At 40.2% G+C, this 23,301-nt stretch overlaps 2 protein-coding genes across 3 annotated transcripts in view; one reads left to right on the top strand and one right to left on the bottom strand.

Moving 5' to 3' along the window:
- The window catches only part of zdhhc17 (zinc finger DHHC-type palmitoyltransferase 17), a 28,282-nt gene extending 9,878 nt beyond the window's left edge, over positions 1–18,404 (top strand). Inside the window, exons 2-17 of the mRNA XM_024287775.2 lie at positions 8–111; positions 330–452; positions 1,738–1,815; positions 4,851–4,995; positions 6,355–6,419; positions 6,764–6,926; positions 8,866–8,991; positions 12,261–12,403; positions 12,573–12,673; positions 13,600–13,724; positions 13,795–13,857; positions 13,938–14,031; positions 15,054–15,137; positions 15,211–15,368; positions 16,495–16,589; positions 16,669–18,404. Coding sequence (XP_024143543.1) covers positions 8–111; positions 330–452; positions 1,738–1,815; positions 4,851–4,995; positions 6,355–6,419; positions 6,764–6,926; positions 8,866–8,991; positions 12,261–12,403; positions 12,573–12,673; positions 13,600–13,724; positions 13,795–13,857; positions 13,938–14,031; positions 15,054–15,137; positions 15,211–15,368; positions 16,495–16,589; positions 16,669–16,807 — 1,806 coding nt within the window. The 3' untranslated portion in view covers positions 16,808–18,404. The remainder of the gene's footprint in view (positions 1–7; positions 112–329; positions 453–1,737; positions 1,816–4,850; positions 4,996–6,354; positions 6,420–6,763; positions 6,927–8,865; positions 8,992–12,260; positions 12,404–12,572; positions 12,674–13,599; positions 13,725–13,794; positions 13,858–13,937; positions 14,032–15,053; positions 15,138–15,210; positions 15,369–16,494; positions 16,590–16,668) is intronic.
- A 408-nt stretch (positions 18,405–18,812) lies between these two features.
- Positions 18,813–23,301, bottom strand: part of csrp2 (cysteine and glycine-rich protein 2) — a 25,396-nt gene continuing 20,907 nt past the window's right edge. For both annotated transcript variants that reach the window (XM_024287786.2, XM_024287795.2), the window contains exon 6: positions 18,813–18,985. In XM_024287786.2, coding sequence (XP_024143554.1) covers positions 18,909–18,985 — 77 coding nt within the window. In that variant the 3' untranslated portion in view covers positions 18,813–18,908. The remainder of the gene's footprint in view (positions 18,986–23,301) is intronic.

Here is a 23,301-nt window from a genome sequence, read left to right as displayed (position 1 = left end):
CGTTCAGGAAATCAAGCCCCAGACTCACTACAACCACGGCTACAGTGAGAACGTCAGCCGCAAGAACCATGTGGACGACTACAGTACCTGGGACATCGTCAAAGCCACACAGTGAGTGGATCGTTTCCTGCTGATTGCAAGAAATAATATTCTGAGCTTCATTTTCATTTTAGAAAAATGCCACAAAATCATGTTAAAACCACCAGTGGGCCTTTAAGTGATTGAGAACCAGTTGAAGCATTCAGGGGGAGCTGTTGTTTTTAGACTGAATAGTTCTAGAACGTGTCCTCCATGATGGTGGACCGTGACACCTCCGCCCTTTGCTACAGGTATGGGATCTTCGAGCGCTGCCGGGAGCTGGTGGAGGCGGGCTTCGACGTTCGGCAGCCGGACAAAGAAAACGTTACGCTCCTCCACTGGGCCGCCATCAACAACAGGATAGACCTAGTCAAGTGAGTCGGCACAGATCTACTTCATTGTGGGAATTCTTTGTAGTGATTCTGTGTCTCTTTCTTTTTATTTATTTTACTTCCTTTCGCTTTTTGGCACTTAATAACTCAATCACACTTTCAGCAATTTCTGCAAACGTAGTATCAAAATGTTCAGCTCGTTGAGGACATTATCGCTTGTATTTTTGGTATTCGTAACATTTACGGATTTTACAATTTTTTTTTTACGATTTTACACAATTTATTCGATTTTGGGAATATTTCAAATTTCTGCAATTTATGCTATCAAAAATATTAAGCATGCTCAGGAAATTAATGCTCAAATTTTGAAATTTGTACGCAGTTTTTTAAGATTTTACACAATTGTTGCATTTTTAGTTTTATTTTTTATTTTATTTTTTCTATGCAATATGGGTATCAAAACGTTCAGCACTTAGGTTTTTAAGGCTAATTTTGAGCTTAGGTAATATTTTAGCGACATGCTAACGCTAATTTGGCATCTAATGATTCTTTGGGGGATAATTCTGAGTTAAACCAGTGTTTTAGCAACATGCTAGCTTTTTTTTTTTTTTGGGGTATTTTTGCATATACTGAGGATTTTTAAGCTAATTTTGACTTAAGCTAGTATTTTAGATACATGCTAGCTTTTTGCCTAATTTGGCACCTGCTAAGGATTTTTTTGGCTTTTTGGAGATAATTTAACATTTTAGCAAAATGCTTACTCTCTTTGGCTAATTTGGCATCTACAGAGGTTTTGGGCTAATTCATACCTTTACGCTTTTTTTTTCCGGACTTTTTGCAATTTTTAAAGAAATTCTTCTAATTCTTTGAGCAATTTCTGCAACTTTAAGTCCTTTAGCAACTTTAGCAGTATGTAAATAGCATCTTCAGCGACCACATTTAATAAAAAAAAGCACCCACACTAGCATTATCGCAGGTACTACAACTTTTCTAGTTCATTTAATTTTACAGCTATATGGCATTAAATATGTCTTCGTACTATTTATGAATTACTGTCATGAAGTTTTATTTCTTAGCAATAGAAAATCATTTTCGTTCTCTTCAGTTGGTTCAGACTACAGGTGACGAACAACTCTCCTCATTGAAGGGGTGCTTTTCTCAGCACAGTGTTTCACTAAAGAACATTTTTAGTGATAGAAAATAAAACATTTAAGGAGCCAAGGAGTTGGCTAGGAAAAGTTTCCTTTTCTAAGGGAGCCAAAACAACAAGCATGAATGTGTCAAACTGGGGGAAAAAGTCACCAAACTGTGGTGTTTGTGCTCACAGATACTACATCTCAAAGGGCGCCATCGTGGACCAGTTAGGAGGAGACCTCAACTCCACACCTCTGCACTGGGCCACCAGGTAACTGAGCATCTCTATTTACTCCATTAGATTATGATCTGAAATACTGTGTGTAGACAGCAGCCACCGACCCAGCTGTCATTGGGGATCACGGTGTGTGTGTGTGTGTTCGGGGGGGGGTCAATCCTCTCTCCTGCTGAATTATTGATGGATTCAACAACAGTTTCTGTCGCTGGTTCACAGACTCTCAGGGGGTCCTGTGTCGCTCCCCACCTGCCTGTGACCTTTGAAGGAGCTCCTGACCTGAGAAATTTAGCAGAGAAATTTGTTTTCTATTCAGTATTAATTCACAAGAACAAGGAACTCCTCAGGAACCAGTATTCTTATTAGGGGTGTTGCGGATCACAAAACTCACTGTTCGGATCGTGTCACGGTTTTAGGGTCACGGTTCGGATCACTTTTCGGATCAGTAAAAAGTTAAAAAAAAAAAACAACAAAAAAAACACCACCAACAACAACAACAACAACATGAAAGCTAAATTAATTTTTGGAAACGTTTCAAATCATATATTCAAAATGAATATAAAGTACTTCCCTTACACAAAAGTTCAAAACTTTTGCTCACTGAGGCCTATTTATTAAAACAAAAAATCTTTAAAGTTTGAACACAAGCAAAATGCTAAAACTTGTAGTTTCTGAATACATACAAATCTACAAAAACAGAGAAAAGAATGCTTAAAAATAGTTTTGAAAATACCAAATCTATCTGGTGTTCACTTGAAATACAAATGTTCTGATCCCACTCGCCAAATGGGGACATTTAAATATTTAAAATAATAATAATTATCTGTAAAACGTGGCACTGTTGCACCCGCTTTTCCTGGTGATCTTTTTGGCTTGCCATAAAATCATGTCCATTACGGATGTATTCTTTGAATCCAGAAATTGAAACGTGTACTGATGCTTTTATTCAGGTCTTAACATTAAATAAACCTGATATCTATCCATCCGCGTCAAGTTGAGTAAAGTTTGTGACGGAAGCTGCAGGGTTTTTCCTGGCTTAAAATAAGGTGGTGGTGTCTCGTGGGGACTTCAGATTTGTATACCTTAACAAGTTTATTTTATTATTATTATTATGTAACTTTATTGAACATTCTTTCAATTTACATATTTTACTATAGATCACCTCATTATAAAACAGAAATGTAACTAACAAGCCTAATTTTGATACACAATAAAACAACAAATTATTCTAGTTTGAAGCTCCATACAAAAGCTTCAGAAGAAACCCTCAAATTCATGGCCCCGCCCCCTTGTCCGTTTACGAGCACTCTCTCCTTTCCGCGCGGCAATAGACAGACTGTCTCCTTTTTTCTTTTTTCACGGAGGTTCTCCTCTAAATCAGGTGTTTAAACTCCTGATTTTAAAGCGTGTCTTCTCTCCCTTAAACTCTGTGGGTCTGACGGTAACAAACAGCTGTGGAAGAATAGTCCAGTCGGACCGAACCATTTTCAATTAAGAGGAAGGGGGGTCCACAGACGATGTTTCCAAAACAAAATATATAATTATTGTTACCTTGACATTAAAATCAAAATATTTGCGATTATATATTGGTTATTGGTTTACTGAAATTATTTTTTCTGTTGTATCATTTTGTCATCATTCGGGTCTCCGTGGACTCTCTCTCAGTCTGGGCTCCTAGAATCAGCCACATCCCCCCTTTTCCAGGAGCTGGTGGCGGCCGACACCAAATTCTCTATGCAGGAAAAGCTCTGAAAGCTCCGCCCACACGCAGCGGGAGATTCAGGAACAGACTTTAAGAAATAACCGAGAAGCTGTTACTTCAGCGCTGGTCAAAACAAAGAGGATTTACAGGAATTTGACAGAATTTCATTGATGTGAACGGACAATGATTAAAATTATGAGAGCCCAAGGTGTGTGCGCTCGCTGGGGGTGGGGGTCGGAGTGGTCCGCGGTACACACGTGTCCGAACCGTGTCCCGAACCGTGGCTTCTGATCCGTACGGACCACGGATAATCCGTGATCCGCAACACCCCTAATTCTTATGCATGGCATTTCTGTCTTATGTGGACTGAATTGAAGCTGAACAATCTTTCATCACTTTTTAAGTTTGGTTATGAATACATATCGGTCACATTTCTCCACATGGATCAAAGTCAAGGCCGGATCCGACCCTCCGGATCATTTTATGTTATTGTTATTAATGGCCCGATGTTATCTTGTGCTCATTTCTAACTTGTATAATTTTGTCAAAATATATTTTTATGGAGAGTAAAATATTGAAAGTTATTTAAGGTTTAAGTTGATTTATTCTGGAATAATATTTTTATTATTCATAATTATGTTAAAAAGTTGCATTTTAAAGTTAGAAATTGTCATTCTGCTAGCTTTTTGGACAATTTTAGCATTTACTAATATTTTTAGGTTATTTTGAATTTAGCTCATATTTCAGCTACATGCTAGCGTCTTTGGCTACCCTATACGTTTTTTAAAGCTAATTTGGCATTTAGCTAATATTTTAGTTTTCTATCAGCTTCAGCATTTTCAGCTATTAATGTCAACTTTTTTCAGCCACCAGCTTCAGTGTTTTTAGATATCAACTTTAGCATCTTCAGCTATCAGCAGTAGCATTTTCAGCTGCCAAATTCAACTTACAGCATTCACTCTAGTATTATCACAGGTAATGATATATATCTAGTTCATAAGTATGTTAAGAAGTTACGGTTTTAAAGTTTTAAAAATTTAGTTCTCAATTGTTCAATAAATGTTTCCCCTGTTCGACTCGTGACCGAAGGTGTGTTTTGGATTTTGGCCCCTTGTGCGATTGAGTTTGACACCCCGGCTTTACATGATATCGGTGAAGGCACGGCTCCAAGTCCACTTATCTGCATCAAAACATTGGTTTGTTCATCATAGAGGCTCATGGGTAGATTAGTCTCAGGTAACACGACTTCAGGTGGGAGTGACGGTGGGATTCAGAGAGTTCAGCTTCATCTCAGTCCATCCACATCAGCTCTGATGAACAGGTTCTGCTCTGCCGTCCATCCCATTTACTGTGTTTTCCTTTTTTGTAGACAAGGCCATCTCTCCATGGTGGTGCAGCTCATGAAATATGGCGCAGACCCGTCGCTGATCGATGGCGAGGGATGCAGCTGCGTCCATTTGGCAGCTCAGTTTGGCCACACCTCAATTGTGGCTTACCTTATTGCCAAGGGGCAGGTGAGGAACACTCCAACAGCTTCTCTATGAGGAGATGGATGTTATAAACTAGGTTTGGAAACAGGACTTTTCTGCTGGTTTGTGCTTTTCAGGGTCAAACCAGCCAGACTTTTTTTGTTTTTTTTGCTTTCGTCCAACAATCCCTTTTATGAAGGAAAATTTCACTGCAAAATATTATTTTAAGACTACATTCTTATTTAATAATTGATTAAAGTGCCATCAGCCCCAAAGAATAATGAAAATGAGTTTTTTTTTTAAATTATTTTTAATCTGCAAACGCACAAACAACAGAGAAAAACATAAAAGCACAAGGAATGTAAAAAAATAAATAAATAAATGCAAAAGACTAAAATATAAATGTAAAAATAAATAACTAAACAATTTTTTTTATAAATGTGTAAGGTGAGATCAAATAAACATCATTTTTTAACTATACCTAATAAATACTCTAAAATTATATATTAAATTGAATTAATAAAAAAAAATAAATTTAAATTCAACATCTAAACCAGGGGTGGACAACTACGACCTGGGGGCCAAATGTGGCCCGATAAACGATTTAATCTGGCCCTTAAAACTGGAATAAATGATTTTAATTACTCTTAGAAATGTTTTATTTTCCTTGTAGTTCAGGTGTCTCCCCACAGATGGCGCACTACAAATAATTTCACCAGGATGTTATTCTGTGTTCATGTAGAGTTTAAAGATTTGTTGTTTTTCTGATATTTATGTGTGATTTTTATGTCGGACAGTCATTTTTCTGATTATTCCAACACCACATGAACGCAGCATTGAGTTTTTCCCTGAAGGAATCCAGCCCAAAAGTGAAAATGGCACTAAAATTAGAAAAAAAAATCACCATTTTGAATTAGAAACTAAAAAATTTTCTATTTTAAATTCATTTAAAGCATGTTTTTGTCCAGATCCTGTGTTGTTTCTTTTTTTTACAAGGTGAATTACCAAAACACACTACAAATCGACTCCTGGTCCAGCCCCTATGTCAAATTTTACAACACTTTGTGACCATCCCTGATCTAAACAAACGAATTAAACTGGAATGCATGAAATCTTATAACTGAGAATAGTATATCTACTTTTGCGTCAAATAATACTTTTCCACTTCAAGAATAAAAAAAATCTCAAAAAAATTATAACAGTATAAAAGAATCAATCCAGCATAAGACATATGTATATATGCAAAAGTTTATTTGACTGAACCTTAACTGCTATTAAAAGAGGAGCTCTGATCATGAAGGGAGAGTGCTCGTGTCCTACCCATGCTCTCCACAAGGGGGCGCCCACTGACTGTTTGTCACCACCGTCTTTGAGTGGCTTCAGAAGTCTTTTTTCCGTTCACAGGATGTGGATATGATGGATCAGAACGGCATGACTCCTCTGATGTGGGCGGCCTACAGAACACACAGGTATTCTTCTCCACGCGGCATGACGGCATGTCGAGACGGATCTTTATTTGGAGGGAAGTCAGATGGAATCTGAACAAAACAACAATGCCTTGGATTGGACTTTAAGGCCTGAAACACGAAAGTGCTCCTTGTGTTTTTACGTTTGTCACGGGAAGTTAAAGGTTACATAATTAATTGTCAAATGGATGTTTAAAAAGCTTAATTCATGAGAACTAATCTATTCTCAATTAGTGTTTGTATGAAAATAAATGTATTTTATTTGACCTTAAGAAAGAGTGAAATCTGAAACTCCAGGCGTGTTAGCTGGATGGTCTGTAGTTTGACCCGCTGGTTCTCCGTTGCAGCGTGGATCCCACACGGCTGCTCCTGACCTTCAACGTCTCTGTCAACCTGGGGGACAAATATCACAAGAACACGGCGCTGCACTGGGCCGTACTGGCGGGCAACACCACCGTCATCAGCCTGCTGCTGGACGCCAATGCCAACGTGGATGCGCAGAACATCAAAGTAATGTGTTGTCTCTCAATCTCTTTTTCCGTTTTACCTCCATCAGAAGTTCTAAAAACATTAAAGTCAACACAGGAATTATAATGAAGAAACTTTATTTGGTATTAAAGTCGCACTCCGATCATCTTTAGATCTATTATAAAAGCATTCCCAGTGGTCTTTGAATTATGATTCTGCAGTTTTTAGACTAAATCAGACACTCTTCCCTCACACTCCCAACTTAACTTTAGGTGTGCAACAAAAAGGGTGACCAGTCTTTGAGCTATCTAGTCGTACAGTTCAGACGAGGAAAACAAAGATGTTCATGGATCTATTTGTCTTCAAATGGATCCATCAGGATGGAGTGTAGCGGGAAGCTCACCCATTTTATTGGAGAGGGTCTTTCATTAATCTTCTTACAGAGATCTGTGTGCTCTGTGCGGTTAGCATTGGTACCCACGGATAGTCCGGTTCATTTGGACCGGTGTGAAAGCTGGAACAGACTAGTAAAACTTTAAATCACGTGATGAGACTTATGATTAGCATGAAAGTGCTCTCCGGCGCGGTTCACTTTCTCTGTGAACTCACATTCTGTGTAAACTGGTTAGCTGTGTAAACTAGAGGTCTAAAGTCAGGTCGTTTCGAATACAATTAAATAGATGCTATCAGGTGAGCAGCAATTACTATCTGGTGTGCTCAATATACTATCTGGTTTTTTTTGGTTACTATCTAGTGAGCACCAGTTACAGTATCTGGTGCCCACCAGATACTGTTTTTCTGGTTACTATCTGTTGAGCACATTACTACATGGTGAGCACCAGTTACTATCTGGTGAGCACCAGTTACTATCTGGTGCGCACCAGATACTGTTTGTTTGTTTTTTGGTTACTATCTGGTGAGCACCAGTTACTATCTTGTGTTCATCAGTTACTATCTTGTGCGCATCGGTTACTATCTAGTGAGCACCAGCTAATGTCTGGTGCACACCACATACTATCTGTCTTTTTATGGTTACTATCTGGTGTACTCCAGATAGTGTTTGTTTTTTGGTTACTATCTGGTCAGCACCAGTTACTATCTGGTGCGCACCATATACTATTTGTTATTTTATGGTTACTATCTGGTGCACACCAGATACTGTTTGTTTGTTTTTTGGTTACTATCTGGTGAGCACCAGTTACTATCTTGTGTTCATCAGTTACTATCTTGTGCACATCGGTTACTGTCTAGTGAGCACCAGTTACTATGTGGTGAACACCAGTTACTATTTGGTGCGCACCAGATAGTATCTGTTTTTTTCTGGTTACTATCTGGTGAGCACCAGTTACTATCTTGTGCACATTGGTTACTGTCTAGTGAGCACCAGTTACTATGTGGTGAACACCAGTTACTATTTGTTGCGCACCAGATAGTATCTTATTTTTTCCTGGTTACCATCTGGTGCACACCAGATATTATCTGTTTTTTTTCTTGTTACTATCTGGTGCACACCAGATACTATCTGTATTTTTTTTATTTCTATCTGGTGAGCACCAGATACTATCTGTATTTTTTTTGTTACTATCTGGTAAGCACCAGTTATTATCCGGTGCGCATTGGTTACCATCTGAAGATCACCAATCTTGTGTGCACCGGATCCTACCTGGTGGGCACCAGTTACTGTCTGGTGCACATCAGTTACTATGTGGTCCGCATGGGCTACTATCTGGTGTGCACCACATCCACTATCTGGTTGGGTAATTTCCATATGAAAGCAGGATTTTTCCAGGTGTTAGTTTTTAGTTTTCTTCTGACATCATCATGTGTGAAAGAAAACTAACCAGCTAGAGGTGTGAAAACTGTTGGCATCTTTCACCCTCCAGAACCAGTCCACTGGGGCGTCCTAGCATGAAAGTCCTGTGAAAGTCATCTTCACATACACTAACTACACTGATGTTTTCCTTTGGGTTTTCCCTTTCAGGGTGAAACACCGCTGGACCTCGCCAAACAAAGGAAGAATGTCTGGATGATCAACCACCTACAGGAGGCGCGGCAGGCTAAAGGCTACGACAGCCCGTCCTACCTGAAGAGACTGAAGATGGACAAGGTACAAACACTCCTTCAACAGAGATCCCTGATCAGACAGATCTGGTCACATTAAAAAAATGCTATAACCTGCTTCACATTCTGAGAAAGTGGGTTAGAGAGTGAAAACCCTCCAATAATGGAAAAGTACTGAATAAAAGAATAAGTCCATGGACAAAACCCTCCTCCGTCAGTCAGACATGCTGGGACCAGCCCTCCAGACTGAAAGCCTTTCTGCACTGTTGACTGTCACAGCATGTCGAGTTAGTCATTATTTTCAGAGGAGACAATCCCACAGGAAGAAGGGTGTATTTATGACCCCCCCATTCACTGAAACAAGCACCAGGAAAGTGAAGCGAGCTCAGAGCTCAGGTATTCCTACCAGACTGCTACATGTTTGTTTGTGAAGAATGTCTCAAATCTGCTATGGTCTAATTCTGCTTCATCTTTTCACTTTTGCACACTTTTCATCAGATATTGCAGGTAACCCACACAACATTAGAGGCACAGCGGAGCAAATATCTAGTCTGAGTTCTTTCTGCTTTTTAGATGAAGCTCAGACTGAAAAAGAGGACGAACATTTATAGATATTTGCCTCCACAAGAGCTGCTAACGTTGTGTTAATGTAGGATACTGTAGTTCTGTTTGTAATAGACTGACTAGAGCTTTATGTCTTGTAGATTTTAGATTGCTTCTGTTTGACATGTATTCTTCTTCATGTCGCAGATAATCAGTCTTTTTGTAGAAAGGTGGGATGTTTGTTCAGTTCAGTCAAATAAATACAATAAATGGTTACTTTAAAGGTTTACAGACAATATCATGGCAGCTTGAGGTATTTAGTGATGCCTTTTAGAAATCTAACCAATTGAATTGATCCCTTTTATGTTAGATGGCCACCTGCTATGTTTAATTTAAGTTATGTTTGACTAAGTGAAATGGCTGTGTCGTACTTTGTTCGTGTGTAGTAGTGGGGCAAAAAAGTATATATTCAGCCACCAGATGTTCAAGTTCTCCCATTTATAAAGATGAGATGTAATTTTCATCAAACCTAAACTATGAGAGAAAAAAATGAAATAAAAAAACAGAAAATCACGTTTTTAAAGAATTTATTTGTTAATTACAGTGGAAAATAAGTATTTGTTCACCTACAAACGAGAAAGATTTTGTGTAGCCTCTCCAGTCAGAGGAATCCTCGTTACCTGTATTTATGTTACCTGTTTGAACTGGTTATCTATATAAAAACACCTGTCTACAACCTCAAACAGTCAATCTCCACTAAGACCAAAGAGCTGTCTAAAGACACCAGAAACAAAATAGTTGGGAAGACTGAATCTGCAATAGATAAGCAGCTTGGTGTGAAGAATTATTAGGAAATGGAAGACACAAGAGATCACTGATGATCTCCCTCCATCCCTTCCTGTGGGGTCAAAATGATCACAAGAAATCAAAAATCCTCATCTTCGGTTGACCGGTCTGCAGACCATTGGATTACAGGAGTGGAGTGGAACTGGAGTTGACTTTTGTTTCCTGCATGTGTTTTTCCTCTGTCTGCTACATGGCGGAGTGGATTGAAAACATGAATGATTACATTGGGTCACTTCATCTGCTCCTTTACCTGCACATTCCCAGGAGAGTCCCACCATAACTGACGTGGTCTCTTCTGACATTTGAAGTATCAAGTATCAAGAAAAGTATCAGGCAGAACGATGAGTTTGACCTCTTTGTAACCAGAGGATGTTTAATACTTCACAAATAAACCCATATTTAGTTTAATTAATGCAAGTTTGTGTCTTTGTTTGGTAGAGCTGCCACAATTAGTCGACTAATCCACAACCAATCTACTATTAAAATAGTCGACGACTAATTAAATAGTCGATTAGTCGTTAGTTTATCTTAGATGGAGTCAGAGTGTAGTAAAGTTAAACATTATAATGGCATTATGCTAGATTTTTGGACTATTTTGGCATTTATTAAGGTTTTTTTAAGCTATTTCGGAGTTTAGCTAATACTAGCTATTTTGGCTAATTTAGGATTTTTTGAGTTTTTTAGACTAATTTGGAGTTTAGCTAATATTTCAGCTGCATTCTTTTGGCTAATTTGGGCTTTTTTTGTTTTTTATGCTGTTTTTGGGGTTTAGATCATTTTTTAGGCTACATGCTAGCTATTTTGGCTAATTTAGGCTTGTTTTGTTTTTTATGCTGTTTTGGGGTTTAGATAATATTTCAGCTAAATGCTAGCTGTTTTGCCTAATTTATTTTATTATTTGTTTAAGCTATTTTGGAGTTTATCAAATATTTCAGCTACATGCTAACTATTTTGGCTAATTTAGGCTTTTTTGTTTTTATGCTATTTTGGAGTTTAGCTATTTTTTCAGGTACTTGAAAACTGTTTTAGTTAACTTAGGTTTTTTTCAGTTTTTTAGACTAATTTGGCAACTCATATTTTAGCTGGCTATCACCTTCAGGGTTTTCCGCTATCAATTTTAGCATCTTCAGCAGCCTAACTCAGCTTACAGCATTCACACTAGCATTATTGCACTAGCAATGCTATATATCTAGTTTTTAGTTAGTTTAAAGCTAAGGATGGTTAAGATGTTTGCTTTACATCAACTTTATGCATTAGTTGACCTACTGGAAAAAATAGTCGGTGATCAGTCGACTATTAAAATAATCGTTTGTGGAAGCACTATTGTTCAGCTAATTAATTACATTAATAACTCTGGGAGAAAGTGATCCAGGAAACTATCAACCATGATTTCAATGTTGAAGAACGTGTGAAACAATGATGACAAAGGATCATCTCTGTCCTTCAAAAAGAGTCAATTGTTGCAGTTATTTAATTCATTAAAAAAAAAACTCAGAAAAATGTATTTTTACTTTTGTATATTCATGTTACAAGTTTATTAAAATCTATAGTTTTCAGCTGAAGAAGTTGTTGCTGTAGACCTGAGCGTGACGCTGTCCTCCTGTTGTAGAGTCACTTGTCCAGTCCTGCGTGTGTCGTGGACTCAGTCTGAACTTCTACTGCTGTGCAGCTTTTGCTGGATGATCAGAATCTTTTTTTCATTTTTTGACACTATTCTGGTTTTGCTTTCACTTCTAACTGTCAAAAAAGATAAATGACTAAAAAAAACCGTCTAAATTCCTCCTGAGAAACCACACCTTCATTCATGTTTTCCTTCCATTTCTACCGTCTTTGTCTCAGTGTTGGCATCCATGCAGACAGAATTTATGGAAGTCTACTGAGAGCTGTGGAAGTGTTTGACGGCAGTTTCATCTGTCCGCTGTGCAGGAGTTCAGGCAGAAAGTGATGCTGGGAACGCCGTTCGTGGTGGTGTGGCTGGTGGGCTTCATCGCTGACCTGGACATCGACTCGTGGCTCATCAAGGGCGTCATGTACGCCGGCGTCTGGGTGGCCGTGCAGTTCCTCTCCAAGTACGTTGCACCTCTCTTCTGCTTTTATGAATGGGTTTTAGCCCCACAGAGAAATCCTTCATCTCGGGATTTAAAAAAAGGACAGAAAGTTTTTCCAGTTGCAGACTCACGACACCGAGAGCTGAAGGAGGCCGGCTTTTCAGATCGTTCTGCTGTCCTCTCTCTGCAGGGCTTTTTTTGATCACTCCATGCACAGCGCTCTCCCTCTGGGAATCTACCTGGCAACTAAGTTCTGGATGTACGCCACCTGGTTCTACTGGTTCTGGAATGATATCCTTTTTAGTAAAAAATGTTTCGGGAACAGATGATGGTTTGCAGCAAAAAAAGCACAAGATCACATGATCCTTTTCTGTTTTAAAGTTAATTATTTGGTTAAATGTCCCATTTTTTGTCATATATTTCAGTGTCTAATCCAGTTGGGTTTAGTTATGAGTCAGGTTTTCACAAAAAAGAGTGTAAAATAGTGAAATTGTGGTTTCATTTTACAAAATAAAGCAGCTTGATTTCAGTCTTCTGGCCAAAGACGGAATTATCTGAGGATGAAAAAAAGCTTGTATGAATTCAAACATCGTTTTTGTCCCAAATCATCTTCAGGTTTAGCTCGGGCCAACCTCTGACTTCCATGTTGAAGTTAGTTTGAAAACTAAAGTGACTGATGTCGGGTGAAGTTCATCAAGCAACCACCGGGGGGCCTATTACACGAGCTTTGTTTATTCCAAAGAAAAACATAGAATTTCTTAAAAGTTTTTACCTCAAAGTTCATCATACTTGCATCTAAATGGTCAACTTTAACCCTTTGACAGTGGAGATGTCGCTGGCAACGCCTACATAGCTCGTCATTGGCGTATCGTAGCTCTTTGATTGTTTACGCGATCACTGTGAATTGACTAAATCTGACCGTGATGCATCGTAGCTTTTGAGTTTAACTTTGAGTTTTCCTGAAATCCCAATTACATTTACTCTGCCTTTCGAAATTTCTTTAAGCTTTCTCAGTAAAGAAAGATCTCTTTTGTTCCTGCATGACTGAACCGTCTCACACTTTTTATAAGCAACTAGATCTTTGTAAAATTTAGACTTTTCCATTGAATCCGACTTTTTCAGGATCTCGTTTGTGTTTGGAATCTTTTGTTCATTGATGTTGGCAGCTGCGGCTCTTTCTAACACAAAAGCAGACTTCTGCCTTGACTCCTCTGCACATCTGTCCTTCGCCACGGTCCACGTTCCCTTCCTCGTCAACTCGCTGGCTCTGTTCTACAACTTTGGAAAATCCTGGAAGTCTGATCCAGGAATAATCAAAGCATCAGAAGAGCAAAAGAAAAAGGTAACGCGGGTCATCGTAGATGAGTCCAGCTGTAGCACGGCCCCAGACTGATTAGTGTGTTTCCTGGCAGACGATAGTGGAGCTGGCAGAGACGGGCAGCCTGGATCTGAGCATATTCTGCAGCACCTGCTTGGTAAATCCTCTTCTGCAGACGTTCAAGTGGAGATTGGCACGCAGGATTCAAACACCCAAATACCTCCTTTCTCCTCTCAGATACGGAAACCAGTCCGGTCCAAACACTGCGCCGTGTGCAACCGCTGCATCGCCAAGTTTGACCACCACTGCCCCTGGGTGGGGAACTGCGTGGGTACGTGCACGCCGCTGCCTCTTGAGGGCAAACTGTAAATCTGTTCTACTTATAAAGCATCAAACAGGTTGAAAACGCTTGAAACAATAACAACTAGATTTATAGCATTACTTGTGATAATACAAGTGTGAAGGCTGTAAGCTGAATGTGGCCGCTGAGGAGGCCAGAGCTTAGAGATCAAAATGCTGAAACTAAAAACTAAAAATACTCAGGTTGATAGCTGAAAACGGTGAATCTGAAAGCTTGTTAGGGAGCTAAATTAGCCCCCAAAAAACTGTAAAAAGTCTAATTTTGCAAAAACAACTAGCATAACGCTAAAATATTAGCTAAACTCCAAATTTGCCCAAAGAATAAAAAAAAAAGTCTGGTTTTGACATAATAGCTAGCATAATGCTAAAATGTTAGCTAAACTCCAGATTCGCCTATATAACTTAAAAATAGTCTAGTTTAGACAAAACAGCTAGCATAAAGCCTAAACATTAGCTAAGCTCTAAATTCACCTAAAGAACTGAAGACAGAAACGCTGTAAAGCCTTCACACAATGAAGCTGAAAGAGGAAGGAGACTCAGGTGGAACGACTGGAGACAGCAGAGGAAGGAAGGAGTGCAGCTGTTTGCAGCACTTCCTGTGTTCAGGACGGAGCATGAAAGTGAGGAAACCGTCTGAACAAACAGAGAATCAGCTCTGTCATTCATGGATAATATACTTCCTGATATAAAGAGAGCCGTCTGCTGGGGGACCGCCACCAGAGCCTAACGCTTGTTTGTTGTTATCAGTCTGCTTTTCCTACACATTTATATATCAAACATGACGCCTACGTTTCACCCATGTTTGGTGTTGAAATGGGTGAAACACAGACAACAACTGGATCATTGTACCTCAAAGTCACTAGAATAGCAAAATAATCAATAAGTTTTGCCTTTCTGTTCTCAAAGTCTTGCTGCAGAAAATCTTAAATCTCATTTTATTGACTTTAGTGATTTGTGAGGTGATGCTAACAGGACTTTTGTCTCTGGCTGCAGGAAGTGGGAATCACCGCTACTTCATGGGTTACCTGTTCTTCCTCCTCTGCATGATCTGCTGGATGATTTACGGCTGCATCTCACGTAAGACCCTCTCTCGAGTCAGTAGACCCTCTGTTTCCTCCTCTTGTGTTGATGTCTTTTTTCCCTCCTCCAGACTGGAGGGTGCACTGTGCCACTAGCTACGCCAAGGATGGCTTTTGGCTGTACCTGACGCAGATCGCCTCCTGCTCGCCCTGGATCTTCTGGATGTTCCTCAACAGCATCTTCCACTTGATGTGGGTGGCAGTTCTCATCATGTGCCAGCTCTACCAGGTATGGGGCCCTGACTTTCAGTCCAGTTTCAGACAACTTACAATTAAGTTTCAGTTGACTTTCAATTGTTTCTCAGTTGGCTTTCTGTTGACTCTCATCTACCTATCAGTTGACTTTCGGTTGAATCGGTTGACTTTTAGTTGAATCGGTTGACTTTCGGTTGAGCCTTGGTTCAATCAGTTGACTTTTGGTTGACCCTTGGTTGAATCGGTTGACTTTTGGGTGAATCGGCTGGCTTTCGATTGATCCTTGGTTCAATCGGTTGACTTTTGGTTGACCCTTGGTTCAATCGGTTGACTTTTGGTTGACCCTTGGTTCAATCGGTTGACTCTCACTTTACCTGTTTTTTTACTTATGGTTGAATTGGTTGATTTTTGGTTGACTCTCACTCTACCTATCAGTTGACTTTCGGTTGAATCGGTTGACTTTTGGTTGAATCGGTTGACTTTCAGTTGAGCCTTGGTTCAATCGGTTGACTTTTGGTTGACCCTTGGTTCAATCGTTTGACTCTCACTTTACCTGTTTTTTGACTTATGGTTGAATTGGTTGATTTTTGGTTGATTCTCACTTTACTTGTCAGTTGACTTTTGGTTGAATCGGTTTACTTTTGGTTGACCCTTGGTTTAATCGGTTGACTTTTGGTTGACCCTTGGTTCAATAGGTTGACTTTCGTTTGATCCTTGGTTGACTTGGTTGACTCTCGGTTGTCTTTCGGTTGACTCACTTGACCCTTCAGTTTACATTCAATGAACTTTGTGTTGATTTTGTTTTTGATTATCGTTGATGAGTTTCAGGTGAGTTTGAGATCTTTCACTACAGGAAGGTTGTAAGACAGTCTGAAGCCAGTGATGGTTTCAGAGGTATCACACATTTCATTGTTTTAATGTAAAAAAACACAAAGATCAGTTACAGTTCAGTTAATTGCACCGGAAATTTTCTTCAGCAGGGATTTCTTGGACCCAAAACGTTTATTTTAGACATGAATTCTATTGTTTGTGGTTTTTATATTTCTGAGATGAGAGCTTTTCTTCATTCAGAAATGTTGGGTATTTGTGTGATGCATTCAGGAAATAACAAAATGTTTGTCAGATCATGAAAAACACATTTTGTGACGTTTTTCCTGCAGATCGCTGCGTTGGGAATCACCACCAACGAGAGGATGAACGCGCGCAGATACAAGCACTTTAAGGTCACGGCCACATCCATCGAGAGCCCCTTCAAGTAAGTGTCACCGGAGCGTCTGGGACGCTGGTTCTGGTCCGAGTCCGACCCGCTCACCTCTCTCCTGTGTCCCCTGCAGTCACGGATGCTTCAGAAACCTCGTCGACTTCTTCGAGATCCGCTGCTGCGGCCTGATCCGGCCCGTGTCGGTGGACTGGACCAAGCAGTACACAATAGAGTACGACCAGACGTCCGGCTCAGGCTACCAGCTGGTGTAGAGGAGGAGGAGGAGGAGGAAGAGGAGGCTGCGGGGAGCGTCTGGACGTGGGGGACGGATCCCTCCGGGAGCGCTTGCTTCTTTTTTTGCGTTTGTTCTTGGTGAAACCATCTTGCCTTCACCGATCAAAAAAGAAACCCACCAGGACGAGCATGCGGTTACGGGGCGACACCACCGCCCCCACCCTCTCCACCTCCATCTCTCCAACTATTACTAATACTATTACTCTGCCACAGACCCTCCCCGACTCCTCTCCTCGCCCCGGAGCTTTTGGACGGTTTGCTGCTGCCAAACATCAACGGAGAGGAGATCGGGAGAGGAGGAGGAGGTCCGTGTGAGACGGGGGAGGGGCAGCCTCCTCCCTCCCCCTCTCAAAACGTTAACGTTTCTGCTGTTGTGCATATCTGCCGGGTCCGGGGAACAGAGGTGCGGCGGGAAGAAGGGAATGTCTTTGTAAAGGATTTTTGCACCGTGAAGCCGTCGGCGTTTGGAGGCGGAGCCTTTTGGAGGAGCGCCGCTCCGAACAGCTCTGAACGCGGCGCCGCGTCCAACAGACAATGTGATGCAGTTTATTTATTTGAAAGCTATTTATAGATAAAGTAACTATGGTTCATCACTTTTTACATTTGGTTTTAGCTGAGTAGGATTTTATGCGCAGGACTGGCTGCCTGAGAGGGCGGGGGAGGGGGGAGGGAGGGGGTATTTATTCAGCAGAGCCTCATTCCACGTCTGCAGAAGCTGTAAAGTCTTATTTTTGTTTGGTGTCTGACATTGCACTGATGGTTTTGGTCAGAGAGAGGAGGCCGCTTGTACATAGAGACGCGTTTGGAGGTTCCTTCATCAGTGTTAGTCCACAGTGTTTTTATTGGGATGGAAACAGGAAGGAAGTGGAGTGACTTTCGTCTGTACGTTTGTAGCTTTTAGTGACGTCTATAGGCATTTTAACCCCGACATTTCCTCCCCCCTCCCCCGCCGACAAACTCAACTGCATGTGTGATGCTCGGGACCTCTGGTTGCCACGGCGACGGCTAGCCACCTGTCTGTATATAGTGAATGTTATGTATTTACCAGAACTTTTTTGTTGGGTTTGTGTTTTTACGGGGGGCGGTCCTTCAGGTTGCCAGGTTTGACGGCTTACATCCCAGTGTGTCCACATATTTCAACGTCGTTTCTTTCCCCTCATTTCCGGGTCAAACATGGCTGGCTTTGTTTCACCACTGGATGTAAAAACTGTAAAGCAAGCATTCTTCAGACCTGCAGTTTTATGTTTAATGTTTGTTCTTTTTTTCTATGAGTGGAAATGTGCTCATGCAATAGATTTAGGGACAGGAGGTTCAATCACCTAACTTCTGCGGGTTCTCTCTAACTGGTGACGACTGTTTCATATCAGCTTTCTTACAGAGAAGTCCACGTCAGACGTCTGGGCCGCACCGGTTCTTCCAGCAGTTTGAGCCCCCCCCCATGTGAGGAAGAAAAGGAAAGCACATAATCATGTCCAGTGCCTCTCTGCCCACCTTCAGACACCACTGTAACTCCACTTCAGATGTAAACTTATGGGCATGGTTCAGTTTTAATAATAAATACTCAAATAGTCCAAAGTGCTGCTTCTTCCTGTCCTTATTTGGGGGAAAGGAGGAACGCTCCTGACCCGTCCATGTTCTCGACGAACCGCTTTTCTCCTTCACATTCTACTGGAATTGAAAAGTTGCAGTAAATCAACATAAACACCGGAGCTCTGGTGTTAAAGGGTTAAAGCAGATCTTTACATCTCTCTACAGCAGTGACAGAAAGATAAAGCTGGATGTTATTTTGTTTGGCTGCACATCTTCTAACCGACCCGGCCCCTACATGGAACCACAGATCAGAACAAACAGTGGATCCTTGGTTTTGGTGCCCATTCCTTCCAGCAGAGGGCAGTGGAGCTCTCCTGCAGCGTCCGAATCAGCGACTGTATAATGTCATAGACTTGATATACTGTATTTCTGAGTGAATGAGCCAGACGAGAGCGCAGCTTCTCCACGTCTTTATTCAGCGTTACACAGCTTCAGAGATGCAGTCTGAGATGTTAGGAGGGGGGGGGGTTCCTGGTCCTGCTGGCGTCATCACTGTGCGTGTACTAGAGCGCCGGCTCCCTGGCCGTAACCGAACCCTTTGGGCCCGAAGTTCTTGGCGTAGCACGCTGTGGAAAAAAGGAAGACTTGTTAGGAAACGTTCACCTCCAATAGAAGGTTTGAGGAAAGCGTGTGGATTTACTGACGGTCCAGAGGGAGCAGCCTTTGATTTAATAAACCTCCTCGCTTCAGGTTGACTTAAACCTTTCAGCAGCTAAAACTTCACAGAATGAAGCCTGGGGAGGCATGAAACAGTCCAGCTCAGGAAAAAAACTCCCATAATTCCTTTGGATTCTGTTGAATTTTCTTTTTTTTAAACATGAACCAAAATTGTCTTCAATCAAAGAAAATTTGATTTTTTTTTTTTTTTATGATAATTTTTAAAAAACAGGTGGGAAGGAGGTGCCATTGTTATGAAAAAACAAACTGATTAAACGTAGGGGAAGAGTTTCCCTTTAGCTGTGCACCAGCGTCTTTCACTTGACATCAATATTCTTGTTAGGCTAATGTATTGGCAAGAGTTTGGCAATACGATACATATCGTGAAACACATCTCCTAATACGATACATATCGTGAAACATGTCTCGTAATACGATTCATATAGCGAAACATGTCTCATAATATGATACGTATCGTGAAACACGTCTCATAATATGATTCATATAGCGAAACATGTCTCCTAATACGATACATATCGTGAAACACGTCTCGTAATACGATACGCATCGCGAAACACGTCTCGTAATATGACACGTTTCGCAATATTACCAAAACTATTTTTTTAAGCTGAAGCTCCGTGCATGACCAGCTGTGCTGTTGCATTGCTTCATTCATTTATTTATTTGAGCCGCTACGTAGCACCGCAATCCGCATTTTTACATGATACTGGCAGCAACGCGGTACAGAGTTTCGGTTTGGTACTCATACAAAGTAAAACGGAGAAGTACACGTCTCATAATTACAAAAATTACAAGCTGGTTCCTGAGAGATCTTCTTTTGGTGCTCAGTGTGCCATACCAACTAGTGGTCGGAGGTTTAGGTGGAAAACAAAAGTGAAATCCGTAGGGGCGCTTATAAATAAATAATTAAAATCCTCCTGTCAGCATTTTAAGTCGACACAAGTTTCGACAAATGAAATACTGTGAAATATTGCCAAATCGAGTTTTTTCCCTACACCCATTATTCTTATTCAACCACAGCTGGTTTTCTGACTGCTGTGCTGGAGCTGATGAAGTTTTGCCACTTGGGACTTTAAATTTTCTGCTCACAGGCTGGGACTCTGAACAACCAGCTGGTTTAGTGACAAGTGCTTAATTCCATGACGTTTAGAAACATGAAACACAATTTGATCACCTTTTTTTGGTTTTGTTTCTTTTGATAAACTTCTTTTCTGGAATAAATACTATTGGAAGGAGTGTTTGACAGTGACTGTAATGAAGTATTAGAAGACACGACTGATGAGTTTACTGTGAAGTTTACTTGGAACATCTTCATGATCTTCGATTCCAACATGTACTTTAAAGCAGCAGCAACACCTTGCAAAAGTAGTACACTTAAAGATTGTTTTATTGAGTAGACATGAATAGAAATTGTAGATCATCAGACTGCAACCTGAGGCTCTAGAACAGGGGTGTCGAACTCAATCGCACAAGGGGCCAAAATCCAAAACACACCTTAGGTCGCGAGCCGGACAGGATAAACATTTATAGAATACTTTAAAACTACATTTTTAAAACTTTAAAACCATAAATTATTGATATAATTATGAACTAGATATATAGCATTACCTGCAATAATGCTAATGTGAATGGTGTAAGCTGAATTTGGCTGCTGAAGATGCTAGCCAAAATGGCTAACATGTTGCTGAAATATTAGCTAAAGTGTAAAACAGCCTAAAAAAATCTTAGAAAATGCTAGAATGGTCCAGAAAGCTAGCTGAGGGCTGGATATAATTACCTAGAGGGCCGGGTCCGGCCCCCGGACCTTGACTTTGACACATGTTCTATCCCTCCATCTTTAGCTTGCTAATAATTAAATAAATATTATATTACCTAAGGGGGTTAAGAACAAATTTTAATCTATGGTACACAGTAAAATCAAGTTACAAACATTTTTAGTTTCAGTAAAACTTCAACAAGATCGTTGATTTTATTTTGTCTATGGTGTTGTCAAAAGTAAAGAAGTAATTTAAAGAAAAAAAAAACAATGACACTTTTTGAAATGCAGTCATTTTAAATGATAGATTAAAAAAAGACCAAATTAACATAAATCAAGTGTATTTTCTAAAAGATGAAGTGGGATTTGTTCCCTCTTTAGATGTTGTAGGGGGGAATCGATCTGCGATATTTCACGATATTTTATTTGGCGATACTTATCGATTTAAATGTTGACAAGACGATATTGAATTAAATATTTATGATATTCTACTTCTGTTTTCTGCCTAAACTCCCAACCGCTAGCTGGCAGAATACTGAGCCTCTTTGACACAGTCTTGGGATATATTGTGATACGTATCGTATCAGGATCGTCAGACTCTTGCCAATTCACACCCCTCCTACACTTTGTGTAGTGGACGTATACTAACTGAATACTTATTCAGACTAAATTGGAACATTTTAAGTCTAAAAATATATATAAAAAAATTATTTCAAGTAGATTGCCTCACTTTTAGTATAGACTAATTTTCCCTAATAGAATTAAAAAATCTGTTTTGTCTTCAGTCACTTTAAATGTTTCTGTTTGGCCTCACAGACATTTCCAGAATAGTTTTTCAGAGTCACCATCTGTCTGTCCCAGAGATGCTTGTGCTTGTAATCATTTTAACCTTGGCAGCGTTTTTTCTTTGAGTCTGCAGCTTCTTCATCTGAGTGTGAAATCCATTCATCTCTTAGGTCTCACGCTCTGATTCAGCAGGTTTCACAGAACATCGCTCAAAGGTAAAACTAACACATCTGAGACAGGTAGTACTACCGTGATAAGTCATCTGTCATAGAAAGCAGACGAAGAAAAACCTGGAAACATGGCAGAAGGTTGAGCCAAGAAGCAGCGTTCCTGCTCGTGAGGTCCCGCCCCACTCCGGCGAGCAGACTCGAACCATTGTTCCTCACAGACACAAACATGCAGCACATGCAGCATGCGCGTGGCTTTGTAAAGGCTGGCCTGTCTGCTCTACACAGATATGATCACAGAGCAGCAGACTGTGGAGAAACATGCTCGTCTTTGAGAACGTCAGAACAGTTTTCTCTGTCGTTCTGACGTCATTCTGAAAAAAGTTTTTGTCTTATTGATCTGAACAGAAAATGAGCTAATTCACTGCTACACACTAAACTTTGATTTTTTAGCTAATGAAGACTTTTTCTGATTAGTCAACTAATCAGGTCATGCACATAACTGGATGTAAAACACTCATCTTAACCATCATTAGCTTTAAACTAACTAAAAACTAGACTTATAGAATTACCTGTGATAATGCTACTGTGAATGCTGTAAGCTGAATTTGGCCGCTGAAGATGCTGAAACTGATAGCTAAAAACGCTAAAGCTGAAACCCAGCTAAATATTATTTAAACTCCAAAATAGCCTAAAAAACTGAAAAAAGCCTAAGTTAGCCAAAATAGATAGAATGTAGTTGAAACATTAGCTAATCTTCAAAATAGCCTAAAAAAATCTGAATTAGTTAAAATAGCTAGTATGTAGCTGAAATATTAGCTAAACTCCAAATTAGCCTAAAAAAACCCTAATAAATGCCAAAATAGTAAAAATAAAAAGTAAAAAACTAACAGTATACCATTCTAACTTTCAACTTTACTACACTCTGACTCCATATAATATAAAGTAATAACTAATCGACTATTAAATTAGTTGTTGACTATTTTAATGGTAGACTAGTCCTTGATTAGTCGACTAATTGTAGAAGCCCTAGATGAAACCTCATGTTTAGTCAGCCATCTTTAGATGATCTGCACTGATGGCTCTGGCTTGTCTCCTCGTCTCCCAAACGGTTCATAGATTTTCTATCAGGTTCAGGTCAGACAGGTTTGCTCGTCTTTCCTGGTAGATCTCAGCTTTAAATGAGGACTTCAGAAAATAACAACAGGTAACCAAATCCATGGCTGACTAGAAACTTCACACTGAACTTCAAGCAACATGGATTCCGGGTCTCTTTCCGCTCTTCCTCCAGACCTTTTGTCCCAGATAAAAAACACTTTGATCTGATAAGATAACTTTAGACCATTGAGCAACAGTCCAGTTCCTTTTCTCCTTCGATAGAACTACTGTTGTCTGTGGTTCTGGAGTAGTGGAGTTCGAGGCCTGGATTCTGGCACCCCCGGTTTAAAGGGTCTGTATTAGGGGTGTCCAAATCCAGGCCTCGAGGGCCGGTGTC

Source organism: Oryzias melastigma, linkage group LG23 (genome assembly GCF_002922805.2).
Source record: "Oryzias melastigma strain HK-1 linkage group LG23, ASM292280v2, whole genome shotgun sequence".
Lineage (NCBI taxonomy): Eukaryota > Metazoa > Chordata > Actinopteri > Beloniformes > Adrianichthyidae > Oryzias > Oryzias melastigma.
This window is presented reverse-complemented; position numbering and strand designations above follow the sequence as displayed.